Source organism: Monodelphis domestica, chromosome 3 (genome assembly GCF_027887165.1).
Source record: "Monodelphis domestica isolate mMonDom1 chromosome 3, mMonDom1.pri, whole genome shotgun sequence".
Taxonomy (NCBI): Eukaryota; Metazoa; Chordata; class Mammalia; order Didelphimorphia; family Didelphidae; genus Monodelphis; species Monodelphis domestica.
The window spans coordinates 98,834,824-98,852,527 of NC_077229.1; the positions used below are offsets into that span (position 1 = coordinate 98,834,824).

At 44.1% G+C, this 17,704-nt stretch overlaps 2 protein-coding genes across 2 annotated transcripts in view; both read left to right on the top strand.

Moving 5' to 3' along the window:
* The first annotated feature begins 320 nt into the window (after window positions 1–320).
* PGLS (6-phosphogluconolactonase) lies at window positions 321–11,631 on the top strand. Its single transcript, XM_001368670.4, has 5 exons — window positions 321–730; window positions 8,158–8,265; window positions 10,591–10,692; window positions 10,939–11,079; window positions 11,284–11,631. The coding sequence occupies exons 1-5, from the start codon at window positions 428–430 to the stop codon at window positions 11,419–11,421; spliced, it is 792 nt and encodes a 263-aa protein (XP_001368707.1). The 5' UTR covers window positions 321–427; the 3' UTR covers window positions 11,422–11,631.
* A 5,367-nt stretch (window positions 11,632–16,998) lies between these two features.
* Window positions 16,999–17,704, top strand: part of LOC130458304 (protein Niban 3-like) — a 6,134-nt gene continuing 5,428 nt past the window's right edge. The window contains exon 1 of the mRNA XM_056822795.1: window positions 16,999–17,429. Within this exon, the coding sequence (XP_056678773.1) occupies window positions 17,375–17,429 (55 nt within the window). The 5' untranslated portion in view covers window positions 16,999–17,374. The remainder of the gene's footprint in view (window positions 17,430–17,704) is intronic.

A 17,704-nucleotide genomic window follows, 5' to 3' on the forward strand; every position in this document is an offset into this window, starting at 1 on the left:
GCGGAAATGAGAAGAGCGAGTGTGTACGTGTTTGTGTGTGTTGAGGGGCGGGATGTGGGGATTTGAGCATCAAGCCAAAAGTGTAATGCTTGACGGGGGACCCAAAACAGGAGAGCCGACGGTCCTCGATTCCATGACTGTCTTAGATTTCTCGGGCCTTCTCATGGACAACAAAGGCCAATGCCGGGTCAGTGTTGACAGACGTGAACGGAACCATTCTGTTCTCCACTGGCACAAGCCCTGCGTTTGTTCCCTAGGAGGAGCTGTGCCAGCGTTCCGCTCAAGGAGCAGTTCCTAGTGCGGCAGCATTTATGCGTCCCCTTCCGCCCAAACCGGCCCCACTTCCGCCCGGTCGCCGAGGACGCGCCCCACGCCGCGCTCTGCCGGCTCTCGCACCCGCGACACTGCTGCCGCCGTCACCGTCGCGATGCCGGGGTCGGGATCCCGCCTTATCTCGGTGTTCCCCAGCCCGCAGGAGCTGGGTGTGTCGCTGGCGCAGCTGGTGGTGCAGCGAGCGGCGCAAAGCCGGGCTGGGGCCGGGGGCGCGGGGGATGGTGCTCGTTTCTCACTCGGGCTCTCGGGCGGTAGCCTAGTCCAGCTACTGGCTCAAGAGCTGCCTGCGGCCGCAGCCCCCGCTGGCCCCGCCGCCCCCGCGCACTGGACGCTGGGATTCTGCGATGAGCGCCTCGTGCCCTTCGACCACGCGGACAGCACGTTCGGCTTGTACCGGGTGCGGGGCGGGGCGGAGGGAGGGGGCGGCCGAGGAGGGGCCTGGCCCCTCGGGGAGGGTGACTTCATTATAAAGGGGGCGGGGTCCAGGGCCTTTGGCCTCCGGTTCGGTAGAGTCTCTAGGACAGTGGTGGGCTGTTAGGAGCCCTGTGGGATCTTTGGCTTTTGCATACGAGGATCCTTCCTGATGGCCACGTGGTGTTCACTTGAAAGCCAGGGAGCTGTAGCTAGGGTCATCTGGTCCTCAGGCATGAATAAAAAGGCATTTAAATGCTTCTTGTGTGTCAAACACTTGGCTAAGCACTGGAGATACAAATGCCAGAGAGCCCCTGCCCTTAAGGAGCTCCCATTCTCATTGTGAAACAGCACATATATGGAGGGAGTGGTGGCCAGGGATGTGGGTTTCCGGGTTGGCAGCCAACACTCATTAATTAGGCATTGTATCACTAGGGTGTGACCTGGTCTTTAGGTAGTCATTTGACTGACCTTTTCAGTCTACTAGAGTAAGGTGGCTGTGATTTGATTGCCGGGGCTGAAGGTTGATGACAAGTAATGCAGCAGGGGTGGGCCCTCTAGATATAGTGGACTAATTAGTTGAATTTGCCAAACAGGACAGCTCTGCTCAAAACAAGGGTCCGAAAGATGAACAGATTAATTCTCTCAAGAGTGGAAGCTTTTTTTTTTTGTCTGTGTAATCTAGAGGTGCTGTTCCTGGTCATTAGATGTTCTGGTTATTAGAAGGGAGGTATGCTGTCTAGTGAGACCTGGTCACAAAGAGCAAGATATGAGATCTGTGGGAATGGCTTTATTAAAATAGGACTGTAGGAACTGGGTTTTTTTCTGGACCTGAGGGGGCACTATGGTGGTCTGGTTATAATGGAGAAGATGATTCTTACTTAGGGCATGGCCTCCTTGTAAGGGAAATACTCTCTTCATAATTGTCCATCCCTGAAATCTTAGGGATGCAGCTGAACAGGAGTGGATGCTGTCCTGTGCCCATGCCAACACTTCCGTATGGAGGGGAACACATGTAATTTTTATAAGATGGCTAAGCTTTTGGGATATAAGTTCACACACCCCACTATTCCTTGTGTCTTGCCACCAAATCTGGTACTAATCTTCTAGTCTGACTCTTTTTCTGTATCAGTTTCCTGCTTCTGTCTCAGTACCTTGTATTTCACTGCTCTGTTATGACAGCTAATTTTATAGAAGTTAAGCTTTAAGGCTTACACAAAGCATTTTACAAATGTTATCTCATTTTTCCATCTTGGACTTTTAGTGTTTGTTTATTGAGAACTCTATTGAGAGGGGGACTACCACTATGTAACCCCAACATGTATTTGCTGACCATGGCCTGGAAGGATAGGATACCATTTCAGGTTCCCAAGATGGCAATTTACTGCTGACTACATGATTGCTATCTAACCATATTGCAAAAGTCTCATGAGGCTTTTAGGGACTGAGCTATGGTGACAGTTGGCCCAGACTGGAGCTGGAAGTCATCTTTGTGACTCTTAAGACTTTCAACTCCCAATTTATGTTGTAATCAGTTGGTAACCTTATCCCTAAATAGTACTTAAAGTTTCGGTTCTTTTATGCACTATTTACCCAGCAAAAGAACTGGCATGAGGCCAGTAGTATGTAGAGACACTCCCTCCCCACCATCTACCCATCCTAGAGCAACTATTTTTTCACACTCCACCTCATGGTCCATCTATTTCTGATTCAATTTTAAATGGGATATTTTCCATGTTTTGCATGATAATACATTTATAACCCAGATTGAATTGCTTGCCAGCTCCAAGGAGGGGAGGAGAGAAGAAGGGAGGGAGACAATTTTGATCATGTAACTCTGGAAAACTTAATGTGAAAATTTGTTATTAAATATACCACAATGAAAACAAACAAATAAATGTGATATTTCCAAGTTATGGGGGACTCCACAGGGCCTTTATGAATTTTTTTGATTCAGCTCTGTCAGAGAGTGCTAGTATCTCAGGGAGCCTGTGTTGTCTCACTGATAGAATAATTGAGGGGCGCTAGTGCTGAATAACTTAGCCACTGCTTGAAGAGCTTGGTTATCTTCTTTTTTAATACCTCCTTATGCATTGCCAAAGACAGTTGTAAATCACTCCTAGCCAGATTTTGATATTTCCTAACATTCCTGAACTTTCTTCCCAACACATCAAGAATGTGTTCAATCCAAATGATATTGAGCAGTCATCTCTCCCAACTTTCCCCCCAATATAAACTGTTTATATGATCAACCTACTCTGAGGCACTCTGATCCTGACATTCTAGTTTTGTCAAGAAGCCCCTATTCTCCACTCTTTCTCATCTAACAACCCCTCCTCATTCTTACAGCTCCTTGACATCATCTCCCCCCCCCCCTCTATTTTCTCCTTTACTTCAGTCTCTGATGAAGTGACCATCCCTCTTACCAAGGCCAGCCCCTTTACCTGTACCATTGATCTTAGCCCTTCTTTTCTCTCTTTGTGTCTATGGATTCAGTTGCTATTTCTTTGCAGATGACTCCTAGATTTTATACATTCAACTTTAGTCTCTCTTGAGCTCTAGTCTTGAGCATCACCAACTAATTGACTATTGGACATTTCCAACCAGGTGTCACATAGGAATCCCAAATTCATTGAGTCAAAAATAGAACCTATTCTCATTCTATACCAAACCCATCTCTTTTCTGAACTTTCCTATGACAGGGTACTACTATCCTTATAGTTACCCAGATTTGAAACCTTGATGTCATCCTTGGTCCCCCTCTTGTATTCATTCCATAGATCTAATCAGCTATCGGATCTAGTCATCTCTAGCTACAGTACATCTCATCTTCTCCACTCACAATTATGGTTACCCTAGTTCAGGCTGCTTCTCCCTAAGACTATTATAATAGCCTCTTATTTGGTCTTCCCACTCCAATCCATCTACCACATAGCTGCCAAAATGATTTTCCTAAAATATAGGTTTAATCATGTCACTCCCTTGCTCAGATAAAACCCAGTGACTCCCTACTGTCTCTAGCATCAGATATACTTAATGAAATGTAATTTCTTTTCTCCTTTGCCCCTTTCCTGTTTTTCGTCTCTTACATATAATTTCTCCCTTCACACTCTAATTCTGTCATATTGGCCTGCTGTTTCACACAGGACACGCTGTCTCCTGGTTTTGTACTGTTCCCAAACCTACCTGGATTGATCTCGTTTCACTTCTGCCTGTTGGGAGCCCTAGCTTCCTTCAGAACTTGGCTTATGGGCTACCTTCTACATGAAGTCTTAACTGATTCTCCCAACCTCCCAGCAGCCAACCTGTTCCCTCTCCAAACTACTTTTTATTTGTTTTTATATGTAATGCAGATACATATATAAATGATATATATTCATATGATTTCTCCTTAAGCTCCTGATGGGCAGGTACCACATTTTCACTTTTGTCTTTGTACACCCAATGCTCATCCTACCTCCTGGCACCATGTAGGTGAACCTATGGCATGCATGCCATAAAGAGCTGCTCGCGAACCCCTTCCTATTGTATCTGAGGACATTTCTCACATGACCCACCCCCTCTGCCCCTTCCTATTGTATCTGAGGACATTTCTCATATGACCCACCCCCTCTGCCCAGCAGCCCAATGGGAGAGCTTCCTCCCTCCCCTGTCTGGGGTAAGGTGGAATGGGGTACACATTCAACTTGAGGATGAGGTTTGGGCACTCAGACTCTAAATGGTTCACCATCACTGTCTTAGCACATTGTATGTGTCTAATAAATACTCATTGATGGATTGATCTGTTTACTGACCAAACCTGAAATAGCATTTTTTAGAAAATGATTGAAAAGAGGGTTTTATCTTCCAGTGGGGAATCCTGGTGCTGCTCATTAAAAAGAAAAATAGGGAATTGTGACTACCCAAACTGAGAAGCTTCAAACATCCAGATTATATTGTTCCTTAACCTGATGGGTCAATGAAAATAGGTGGTCATCTTAACTGGATTGGAACTGGGGTCTTTGTGAGGAGGTACAGCTTTTAAGGCTCTGTAGTATTTGGGGGAATATTAAGATATCATTTGGTTATTGTCAGATTTTTTTTGATGACAGCATATCTGACCAACTAAATTTTTATTTTAATAATTGAAACTAGGTTGTAAGTTAACAAGTAGCCTTAATGCCAACTAGTGGCATATGCAAATTCATTTCAATGATTGTTGATGTCTATGTTATTTTTGTTGATTTTTTTTTTGGTTGGCAGCAGAGTGGATAGATCACTAGACCTAGAAATAGGAAGACATGAGATGAAATTCATATTCATACACCTACTGTCAATTTTCTCCGCTATAAAATAGGGATAATTTGAGCACCTCCCTTCAAGGTTGTTGTGAGGATCAAATGAGAAAATCGTTTATAAAGAACTTGGCACAGTGCTTGGCACATAGTAGGCACTATAGAAATGCTTGTTATCCCTTTCCAAATAGATCTTTTCTGTATCCCAGCCATTTTTTTTAACAAAGAATAAATCAGACCAAAAAAAAGTTCAACAAAATTAGCCAACACATCAACCAATTTGGGTGCTGTATTTAGTGTTCCACACAGAGTTCCCCACTTTTGAAGAAAGGATCTTTTGTTTTTTTAAGTCAGCAATCATTTCCTAGTAATTTCCACCTTACTCCCTATAGGACTATTCTTTATAATGAAGAAAAAAAGCTAAGCAAAACCAGCTGACACATCGACTGTCTGACAGGGTATATACAAGTGCTCTGGGCCCAGAGTTTACTACTTCTGTCAAGAGGGTGGAGGTAAATCCGGAAGGGACCTCAGGGGCCCTCTTGTTCCACCCCCTCAAGTGAGGAAGTTGAGGTCCAGGGTTTCACAAAGAGGTCTTCTGATTCTAGGGCCAGGGGTCTTCCCATCATGCTAAGTTGTCTTGCATAGGTGGCCTCTGGGACAAGCATTGAGTACCACATTTATTCTCTAATTTGGTATCTTTTCTCAGGGATTCCATTCTCATCATTTTTATGAGGATCAAATGGAGGATATATGTAAAGCTCTTTGCATGTATTAGGGTACTATAGAAGTGTTGGCTGCTATTATTTATTGTGAAAAGTCATCTTTGTTCTGCATCATTTTGTATAAGTCTTCCTGTACTGCTCTAACCTCATTTGCCAGTTTTAAGTCTTTTTTACATCTTATTTCCTGATCACTACTCTTTGATCAAGTGACGTAGACATCTTTTCCTTTCCACAAACAAGACATTCCATTTCTCAACTGGGGATTCTTTCCTTCCTTGTCTTGTCTCCTGGCTTCCTTCAAGTCCCAGTTAAAATCCCATCTTCTGCAGGAAGTGTTTCCCAGTCCCTTTTAGTGCCTTTCCTGTCTCTGGCTTGTTTGCTTGTATTGTATGCTTGTCTCTCCTGTGAGATTGTGAGCTCCTTGAAGACAGGGACTATTATTTTGCCTCTTTTTGTATCCCTAGTGCTTAATACAGTAAATAGCACATAGCAGAGACTTACTGATTGACTAACCCTGGATACCCCCTATTCTTGTAGTCAGTAACTACTTGGGCAATTCGAAGACTACCCAGCCTGGCTTTCAATGAACTCTAGTAGTGAAGTAGCTAGAAACAGGTCTTATCAATATCACATGCCCAGGGAGCCCTCCCAAAGCATGAAGTCTAGTTATTTGCCTATGGTCTCTGTGGACATCCCAAGGAATAGGCAGTAAGGATATGTATTTTTCTCATCACACAAATAATAAATACTCGACTGGCTATGATCATCTTTTTGTATTTGTATCTAACTTCAGAATATATGTGCCCTGAAATCAGCAGAGCTTTTCCAGGGTTTGATTTGGTTTTGGAGGGGGAGTGGAAAGAGGAGAGTTTTGGAGGAAGAAAATAATGTTTAAGTCTGATCATGCCAGCCCAGCTGAGTTGGAGAGGGAGTTAGGTAGGGGGAACAATAAGGAAGAGTCATAGATGTTATAAAAAAAAGTCTCAAGTTAAGAAATAAGTTAAATCTTTTGCCTTTGCCCCCATATCTGGGCTTCTCAGGCCCCATGAAGAACCCAGATTATAACCCTTCCCCCTTAACTTGCCTTCATTCTTCCCTTAATCCTGGGCAACTCAGAACCTATAAGCTTGCCCCTTACCCTAATTGAGGTCACCAACTGTAATCCTTTTTGTGAGATGAAGGACCTCCTGGCCTTAGCATCTTTCTGGCTCTATGCCTTCTAGACCCCACTCCCCACCAGTCACTCTTTATCCTTTTTCATTTGGTCCATTCTACTTTCCATGGAAGGTTTCTTCATTGGATTTTTTTTTGCCTCTTTTTCTAGTAGCTTAATTCTGTTTTTTTTTTTAATTCTTTTCTTCATTGGGTTTTTTTGCCTCTTTTTTAGTAAGTTCATTTGTTGTCTAAGAAACTCTTCATTGGATTTTTGTGCCTCTTTTTCCAATTAACCAATTTTGTTTTTAAAACTATTTTCTTTTTTACATTTTTATTTCTCTTTCCCATTTTGTCCACCTTGTTTGTGTTACTTGATTTTTGAATTCTTTTTTTGAGTTTTTCCAGTACCTGAGACCAATTCCCATTTTTCTTTGAAGTTTTGCATGTGGTTGCTTGAATCTCACCATCCCATTCCTTTTGACTCTGTGCCTTGCTCTTTTTGTCTCCATAGAAATTTTCTGTGGTTAGGTGTTTCTTTTGTTGTTTGCTCATTTTTCCAGCCTTTTTTTTTAAAACTTGTTGACTAGGAGTTCTGAAATCTGCTAATTCTGTCTCCTCTGCTGATGGCTTGTAAGACTCAGAACTCTGAGCTTTTTTGCCTAACTTTCAAGTTGTATTCAATAGAAGAACCCCCTCACTTTATCTTGCTGTTGGTTTTTGACTCCTGTTATTTTGAGGTGCTTTTTAAAGTTTGGTTTGAAAGGATTGTCAGAGGGGTTTCAGCTTTTGCTGCTACTAAGCTGCCATCTTGGTTCCACCCCCAAGCCCCTCCAGGTTCTTTTATCTGGTCTGTTGATAGATCCTAAGACCTAGACTTTATCTTGCCTTAGTTAGATTATGAGTTCCTTAAAGGCAAGTAATATCTTACTTTTTCTACCTTTATCCCCAGCACTTAGAATAGTGCATGGCACCTAGATCTTAATAAATGCAACTTAATTTATTCATTCAGAGATGACCAGATTATAGACCATGAGAAAATGACACCCATAAGTTTTTCATATTATTGCAAGATGAGTATAGCCAAATCTGTGGTACATCAAGGCCTATGAAGTGGGTTCTTTAGGATTAGCAGCAGTGGAGAAGGGAGGGAGGAGAGAGATGGGGAAGGGAAGTCTGGACATAAGTGGTTAAGTCCAGGCTATCAGATCATGTCCTGCTTGTGGGTATAGGGCTGAATTTTCTTCCTTTATCTGCTATAGACTCATCTTCTTTCAAACCTGCCCATCCCAGAGAGCCAGGTAATCACCATCAACCCTTCGCTCCCAGTGGAAGAGGCTGCCTCAGACTATGCAGAGAAGCTTCGAGAAGTGAGTAGAGCAGCTTAGGGTAGAGGGAGCTCAGAGAAGGCCCAGGTACCTGCTCATTCCTTCTCTTGGCTCCTTTTCCCCGGTAGTGTTTGCTTGAGGACCCAGGAATAATGAGGAAGGGACAGCTTCGACTCTGAAATGTAAGACAGCTAAGTAGTAAGGCAGGTAATGAGCAAGATTCTGGCCAACAGCTGTCAAAAGAAAGAAAATAATGAAACAGATCTGGTTAGTCCAGAATCCACAAAAGAATAAGGAAAAACAATGTCGTACAACCCTCAAGACAACTGAAGTTTCCTCAATATTGACTTATAAGCTTGAGCTTCAGGGTTTTTGAGAAATAAGTTGAATCCAACAGAGTTGCCTCCCTGGCACTCCCTATACAAACATCTCTGGATCAGCTCTTAATTCCTGCAGCTCACCTACTTCCATTCCAATCCTTTGGGGAAACCCTGGGACATATGTTCTGACTTTTTGAATTTAATTTTACTCAGGTCCAGATTGGACTCTGTCTCTTTTTCCCTGTAGGAGATTGCCTCACAGTAAACATAATGGAGAATCTCTCTAAAAAGAATAAAGGTTCTCAAATAGAAAATGACAGATTTGGAATTTTTAAAAAAATTCTTTTTTAAACCCTTACCCTCCATTTTAGAATCAACACTAGGTATTGGTTCTAAGACAGAAGAGTGGGAAGGGCTAGGCAGTGGGGGTCAAGTGACTTGCCCAGGGTCACACAGCTAGGAAGTGTCTGAGGTCAGATTTGAACCCAGGACCTCCCATCTCTGGGCCTGGCGCTCAATCCACTGAGCCACCCAGCTGCATCCAAGATTTGGAATTTTTAAAAACTATATAGGAAGAGGGAAACAAAAGTCAACTGAAGGTACACATGAACCAAAGCAACTGACCTTTAATCAACAAACAACTATTAAGTGTTTCCTTTGTGCTGGGTGCTAGGAAACAGTCCTTGCTCTCAAGGAGTTTATATTGAAACTTAGGATGCAGAGATAATTTAAACATCATAGCTCTCCCAGAAGAACATGTTATAAATTAAAAACCCAAGATAGTACATTGTAGGAAAAAGCTAAGAAGACTGTCTTAAACTTTTGAATAGAGAAAATGTGGATTGAATTAAATCCACAAATCACCTCCAAAGAAAAGCCCCATATTTGAAATTCCAAAGTATAAACCTGCTAAATTTCATAGTTTTAATGCCAAACAATAATTTCAAAAATAGCCAGGAAAAAGGACCTTCCCTTGTAATGTGAACTTAACATTGGCTCCTGAAGGATAATTGGATTAAAGAACAAATCATATGGAGATCCTGAGTTCAAATTTGACCTCAGATACTTCCTAGCTATGTAACCCTAAGCAAGTCACTTAACCTCTGTTGCCATTCCCTTACCACTCTTAACTGTCACACAGTATTGATTCTAAGACAGGAGGTGAGGGTTTAAAAAAATAAAGAACATATCATAGTAATAGTTAACTTTGTAAAAGGGAATAGTCCCAATGGGAGAATTTGGGGGAATGTAGCCAAATCAGGCTTCAGGGAGAAAAAATTCAATTTACAAAAGCATGTACTACCAAAATAGAAAAAGGAGGTTAATGAACTGAGTGTGCAATTTAAAAAAATAGAGAATCAAGTTAAAGCCAAAAGAAACACAAAGGAAGGAAAATCTAACAATTAAAAGAGAAGCAAGTAAAGTGGGGAAAGAGGGGGCCATAAAAACGGTAAGTAGAGCTAAAGCTGGTTCTCTGAGGAACACTAACAAGATAGCTGTGCCCCAAACACACCTGGCTGAAGAGAATTGCTAGGGACAGCAGCAGCAGCACTTCCTCCATGGACCCCGTGTGAGGTTCCCCCCTGCCTAGGAGAGAAGGCCTCACTTCCTGGAGCCCCAGCCTGAGGAGGAGGCCCAGCCCTGAAAGGATGATGCGGTGATGGTTTGGGTCTGCTATGGCTGAGTCCTGAACATGGGGGTCTGGTGGAGATGAATTCATATCCTGGCCCTGGCTTGCCTTCGCCCCCTGACAAGTGATTTCTCCTCCTCTGGGTCTTAGTTTCTTCCTCAGTCAAACAGGCATCATAATGGCACAGTCTTAGCTCTGGGAAGTACACTAAGACCCCCGCATAGAAAAAGTGATTCAGGAGAAGCCCATGCCCAGGTTCAGAGATGTCAATGCCATGTTTGCCTTTCCACTGTGCCCCTGGGACAGCGTGGGCCTTGACTGGGGTCTCTGGACTCCCTAGAGAGGCCCTTTCAGTGAGCAGAGATGGGGGGCCTCTAACGGGCAGGGGTCTCCTTTCTTGTGTTTGTTCATCCTCAGGCCTTTCAAGGGGACACAATTCCAGTTTTTGACCTGCTGATTTTGGGGATCGGACCTGATGGGCACACGTGTTCCCTTTTCCCTGATCACCCACTCCTTCAGGTAGGCCACCTTTGGGAGCTGTGCAGTTTCAGCTTGTACTAGCTGCCACAGAGCTAAGCCTCAGGGTGGGGAAGGGTGGATGGTGGTGTCCAGAATGGCCGAGTAATGGGACTGGAGCTGGTCAGCCCTGTCACAGGCTCTGCACCCTGGGCCAAGCACACTCTGAGCTCAGGGCTGCTCTGAGGACCTCGAATCGTTCTTTGGAACAGTCTGATTCTTCTCCCTTCTTGGACTCATTCCCCCTAGGAAAAGGAAAAAATTGTTGCCCCCATCAGTGATTCCCCAAAGCCACCCCCTGAGAGGGTGACCCTCACTCTGCCTGTACTGAACGCTGCACGAATGGTGGTGTTTGTGGCCACCGGAGAAGGCAAAGCGGCTGTTTTGAAGGTAATGGGAGTATGTGTGTGTGGGAGCCCCTAGAAAGGGATGGGGACAGATGCTGTGTGGGGCGGCTTCCTGGGCATGGGGAGCTTTCAGAATGGGGGTGGCTAGGCTCTCCTGTGTGTGAGGGGACCGGTTGGGGGAAGGGCCCCTTGGGGCTTCGTGTTCCTTCTCCTGGCCTTACGCCTTTCTCTTGGGATGGGGGAACAGCGCATCCTGGAAGGTAATGAGGAGAATCCACTTCCTGCTGCACTTGTGCAACCCCACACGGGGCGGCTGTGCTGGTTCCTGGATGAGGCTGCCGCCAAAGAGCTGACCATTCCATTCGAGAAGCATTCCATTTTGTAGCCAGATGGGCTCAGATGTGCCAGACTCAGAGTTGACCTCTGCACACTGCTCCCCTCTTTTTCTCCCCGATCTTTTTACAAAGACCTGCGGGCGTGGGGGCATCGGTCCTCTCTCCTGGGGAGCGAGTGAGCGAGCCTGAGAACAGGCTCATGAACTTCATACGGTCTCTCTTCTGTGACCACCCAATATTAAAGTGTGAATTTAAGCCTGTACCTGTCTCCTGGACTCTTGACTGCGACAAGGGATGGGAAAAACAGCGGGCTCTCTGGGGAAGTGCTCTGAGGAGTGGGTGAGTGCCCCTGCCAGCCAATGGGGCACGTTCCGATGGCCGCTGCTTAGGTGACCATTTCTGGGGAAGCTCCTCGAGGTGCTGTTCTGTCGGGGACAGCTGGGCACTGTGTTTAGTGATGGTTCCTACACCCACTCTTGGAGTCGTCTACAAAGCCTTCTTGGGTGTCTCCTCTGTGTCGGGCTTGCCCTAGAAGAGCTTGAAATACAAACAGGCAAAACCCCCTGGCTCTAATATGGTATCTACAGACTAAGTAAATTCTTAATGATGCAAGGAAAAGGAGAGACAGACATTCAGACAGAAGAGCAGAAAAAATGTGAGGAGGCCAAGATCACTCAGTTTTAGGGGAGGAAGAGAGAAGATTTGGGAACAACTATTAGTAGTTTGATTGAAACAGAGAGTGTGTGGGAAAGAATGTTGTGAAATGAGGCCCAGAAGTTAGAGCCTGAGTTCAGAGGGCCTTGAATGCTAGGAGGAGTTTGTATTTGATACTAAAGGTAATAGGGAGCTATTGCAAGTCTTTCATCTGGGGAGTGGCACACTCAGGTTAGAGAATTGGGAAGATTATTTTGGTAGTTTTTGAAGGATGGTTTGGATACACTGCCAATAGGAAGACTAATTAAGATGCTCTTAAAAATAATCCAGGAGAGGGGGCAGCTGGGTGGCTTAGTGGATTGCGAGCCAGGCCTAGAGACGGGAGGTTCTAGGTTCAAATCTGGCCTCAGACACTTCCTAGCTGTGTGACCCTGGGCAAGTCACTTGACCCCCATTGCCTAGCCCTTACCACTCTTTTATTGACTCCAAGATGGAAGGTAAGGATTTAAAAAAATAAATTAAATAATCCAGGAGAGAGATAATAACCAACATTTCCAGTAGTGTATACCATCCTTTGCCCTTACCTTCCCCATCACCCTTTCCACACCCTTTCCTAATTCTCTTGTCAACCCCACCATCTTAGATACCCATTCTCCTAACCTTGAAATCATTTTTGACTCTCTCCTTCCTGTTGCATCATCAGGAGATGGTTTTTTGTGTTTTTTTTTTCTTTTTCACAAAGCACTTTGTTCATTCGATCCTTACAATTTACAACATGAAGTAAGGTAGTATCACCATTTTACAAAAGAAAAAGTGAAATCCAGGAGTTAAACGATTTACCCAAAATCATATAGCTAGCAATTGGCTAAATAGGGTTAAAAGTCCTGTTTCCTGATTCCCAATCTAGTATTTTCTTTGCTCTATCCGCCACATTGTTCTTTTTAAAAATTACTTTAATTTATTTTTGTTAAATATTTCCCAATTAAATATAAAATAAAATTTTAATAATCATTTAAAAATTTGGGGTTCCATATTCTCTCCTCTCCTGTCCTTCCCCTTCTTTGAGAAGGCAAGCAATTTGATCTGATTATGCCTGTGAGGTCATGCCAACCATTTCCATATTAGTCATTTTGCAAAAGAAAACAAACAAAGCAATAAGTTTTTAAAGAGCACGCTTCAGTCTATTCAGAGTTCATCAGTTCTCTTTGGAGGCAGATAGCATCTTTCATCATGGGTCCCTTGGAATTGTCTTGGATTGTAGTGCTCATCAGAGTAGCTAATCCTTTCCTAGTTGATCACCTTTACAATATTACTATCACTGGGTACAGTGTTCTGGTTCTGCCCACTTCACTTTACATCAGTTTGTGTACGTCTTCCTGGGTTTTTTTTCTTTTTCTCTATTTAAAAATATAATAGTTTATTTTTTCCCCAATTTGTTTCCTAAAATTTTGAGTTTCAAAATCTTTTTCTCTTTCGCCTCCATTTTCCTATCCCCCCTCCCTAAGATGGCAGGTAATTAGATCTAGGTTATATTTCTGTAATCATGCATTTCTACATTGGTCATGATGTGGGAGAGGACCTTAATGGAGACATATATATGCACACATAAAAACCATAGTTTCTGTATATACACACACATATATGTATAAAACCAATGAAGAAACAAAAACGAAAAATAATATGCTTTGGTGTGCATTCAGACACCATTAATTTTTTCTCTCGAGGTGGATAGCATTTTTTGGTCATAGGTCATTTGTAATTGTCTTGGATCCTTATATTGTAGAGAAGAGCTAAGTCATTCACGGTTGATCATTGTACATTATTATTTTTTTTTAAACCCTTACCTTCCATCTTGGAGTCAATACTGTGTATTGGCTCCAAGGCAGAAGAGTGGTAAGGGCTAGGCAATGGGGGTCAAGTGACTTGCCGGGGGTCAAGTGACTTGCCCAGGGTCACACAGCTGGGAAATGTCTGAGGTCAGATTTGAACCTAGGACCTCCCATCTCTAGACCTGGATCTCAGTCCACTGAGCTACCCAGCTGCCCCCTCGATCATTGTACATTATTGCTATTACTGTGTACACTATTCCCCTGGATCTGCTCACTTCACTCTGCATCAGTTCACGTAAGCCTTTCCAGATTTTTCTGAAATTGTCCTGCCCAGACACTTCCTAGCTGTGTGACCCTGGGCAAGTCACTTACCCCCATTGCCTAGCCCTTACCACTCTTCTGCCTTGGAGCCAATACACAGTATTGACTCTAAGACAGAAGGTGAGGGTTAAAAAAAAAGAAAGAAATTGTCCTGTCCCATCCTTTCTTATAGCACAATAGCACCATCATAATAATATCCTACAACGTCTTTGGTCATTCCCAAACTTATGGGCATCTCAATATCCAGTTCTTTGCTACCACAAGAGCTGCTATATTGTACAAATAGACCCTTTTCCCTTAAAAACAAACAAAAAAACCCCTAAATTCTTCCTTTCTGTCTAAGAATCGAAGGTATTATTTCTAAGGCAGAAGAGTGATAAAGGGTAGGTAACTGGGGTTAAATGATTGGCCCATTGGCCCAGCTAGGAAGTGTCTGAGGCTAGATTTGAACCCAACACCTCCTGTCTCTAGATCTGGCTGTGTATCCACTGAGGTACCTAGCTGTCCCCTTTTTCCTTTTTTTTTTTTTTGGTCTCTGTGGGATACATACAGACCTAGTAGTGGTATTGTTGGATCAAAGGGTATGCACAGTTTTATAGCCCTTTGGGTATAGTTCCAAAACACCCTCCAGAACAGTTGAATCAGTTCACAACTCCACCACCAACACATTAGAATCCCAATTTTCCTACATCTTTTTCAACATTTATTCTATCATATTCGCCAATCTGATAGGTGTGTAGTACCCCAGAATTATTTTAATTTGCATTTTTCTAATCAGTAGGGATTTAAGCATTTTTCATATGCTTCCAGATAGCTTTGATTTCTTTTTCTGAAAACTGCCTGTTCATATCCTTTGATCATTTATCAATTGGGGAATGACTCAGATTCTTATAAATTTGACTCAATTCTTTATATATTTGAGAAATGAGTTCTTTATCAGAGAAACTTGCTGTTAACCCTCTCCCCCCCAAGATTCTTGCTTTCCTTCTAATCCTGGTTGCATTGATTTTGCTTGTACAAAAACTTTTTCATAGGATGTAATCAGAATTATTCATTTCGCAACCTGTAATGTTCTCTGTCTCTTTAGGTCATAAATTCTTCCTTTATCCATACATCTGACAGGTAAAACATTCTGTGCCCTGAGATGCTTATGGAATCACCCATTATGTCTAAATCATGTACCCATTTTGACTTTATCTCAGTATAGTAAGTGAGATGTAGATCATGTGGTCTTAAGTTTGTGTGTGTGTGTGTATGTTTTTTTTTTTATGTCATGGTCTCCTTTGACATTATGGTGAAGCCCAGGAACCCCTTCCCAGGATAATATTTTTAAATGCATAAAATAAAAAATGCAGAAACCAAAGGTGAGTAAAAATTAAAATGTGATCCCCTCCCCACTCCAGGTTGGTAGACCCCACGATAAAAAGTCTTGAACTAAATGATCCCTGAGATCACTTCTAGCTCTCTATGATTCTAGTCAACTAGGTAAGAGATCACCAGAGCCCAGACCAGTGCTGGCCAGAGGGTGGCACAAAAGGGGGAGGCAAGAAGGTATGGAGGGACAGATGGGGAAAAACCAGAGGTCAGAGATCACTGTCGAGTCTCTTGCATTGTGGTGGGGAAGGAGAGGAGAAAGGAAGAGTAATGTTGCCTTTATAATATTTGGAGCATCCATCCAGGCTCCAACGTCCTAATAACAGTACCCAATAGAAGAATCCAAGGGGAGAGGCTTGGAGATACACCATCCTGGTAGGGAGGAGGGGAAGTCACCAAACAGAGGGGATAGTGTCCTGGTTATCCCATGGAGGAAGGGGGAAACATTGTTCTGGGAGGGTCATGAAACATGGCAGAGGGTGGGTTGGGTCATGGACACTTGTAGGGGTGAGGGCAGGTCACAAAACAGAGGGGATACTGTCCTGGTGGGTTAGGCAGTAAGCCCAGACCCCCTTGTGCCATACAAGGTTGCTCAGTTCTGCTGAATTCACAGCGCTGTGTTTGCATTGCCCCATCTGCAGACTCCCCGAATTCTTCGAAGGGTTGAGTTGAGTGGGTTTGAGTTGGTATGGTGGCGCGACTTCAGAACTGCTTGGGTCCAGGTTTGCCCTCTGAGTAGGTCACTGGTTGGGCCAGATGTCTTCATTTGTGCCTTTCTCAGGTCTTCCTTCCACTCCCTCTTTTGCCTGTTCCCTCTTCTCTCTCCCCATCATCTTCAAACCTCAGCCTGGACTTTTCCTGGGCTGGGATTCTGTCTCTGTGCTTTGGACTGCCTTCTCCCCACCCCTAGGCTCATTTGACACCCGTCTCTAAGGGTCTTAGCCCAGGACCATTAGGCCCCCTGGTGATGGACTGGCCATTTGGCACTGCGAAGGTGCCACCATTTGTGCACCTGTGGAAGATCTCTGGTGGAAATAACCGGCTATGGAAAATCTCTAACCAAAACAGAGAACAGAAAACAGGTGCAGGGTGGGGTTAGAGGCATTTCCCCAAGCTGCTCCCGATACCAAAACGTGTTTCAGCTTCACCACATTTAAACGAAAAATTCCCCTTTTGTCCATTACTCATTCCCTTCTCTGGTCAGCTCATGGACGCTGGACCCTGCAGCTTCCATGGACTGGTGGAGAGAGCCAGACACAGGGTAGGGAGTCAGGAAGGTGACTGAGCTGTCACAAGGAGGCTTTGACTTATTCTTCTTTCAGCCTTGAGCACAGCGATCGGGTGCTCTCAGCGAGGTTATTCCCCTGGCACTTCTGTGGTTGGCAGGTGTGGCCATAACATCCCCTCATGAGAACCATTCACCCCCTACACACACCCCTCTCTCAAATGGCTCTGGAAGATGAACAAGTTTTGGAGTCCCCACCCACCACACAAGGTTCCCAAGGCTTGGACCTTGTTGTTTTTAAAGTGCAGTTGAGGAGGGGGACAGGTCTGCCTGGGTGGCATTTCAGGACCTGGTGGCTTAGTGTCACAGGACTGTAACAAAAGATTGCTAGGATTGAATTAAAGGAACCCTGCTCTAAGACCTTCACGTTAATAGAGCTTAGACTGCAGGAGCTGATCATCAGAGAAAAATGACCCAGACACAATTTATCTGAGTTGCATCAGGAGGTGCTTTCAGTGCTGAGTGGGATTCTTTGAGCAACTATTTGATTCTAACTGACCAGTAGGACCATCCTGAAGGACCTTCAGCGGAAAGAGGGAGATGGGTGCACTGAGCTCCAGCCACCTGGGTGAGAGACAGGGCCAGTACCTGAGAGGTAAGCAGAGGACAGGATCTATTTGGAGAAGGTATGGTCATACTCTGTTTCCAGAGCCCTTCTGAGAACCTATATTGGGTGCTGGCAGCTACTCAAACCAGTGTTTCGTCTTCCTCTTCTCCTCTCCTCTCTCTCCAGTACCCTCTCCTCTTTTTCTCTCTCATTCTCTGTCTCTTTCCATCTCCTCCATCTCTTCCTCCCCTTCCTCCTCCTCCATCTCCTTCTCTTCTACCTTCTCTTCTTCCATCTCTTCCTCCATCTCTTCCTCCTCCATC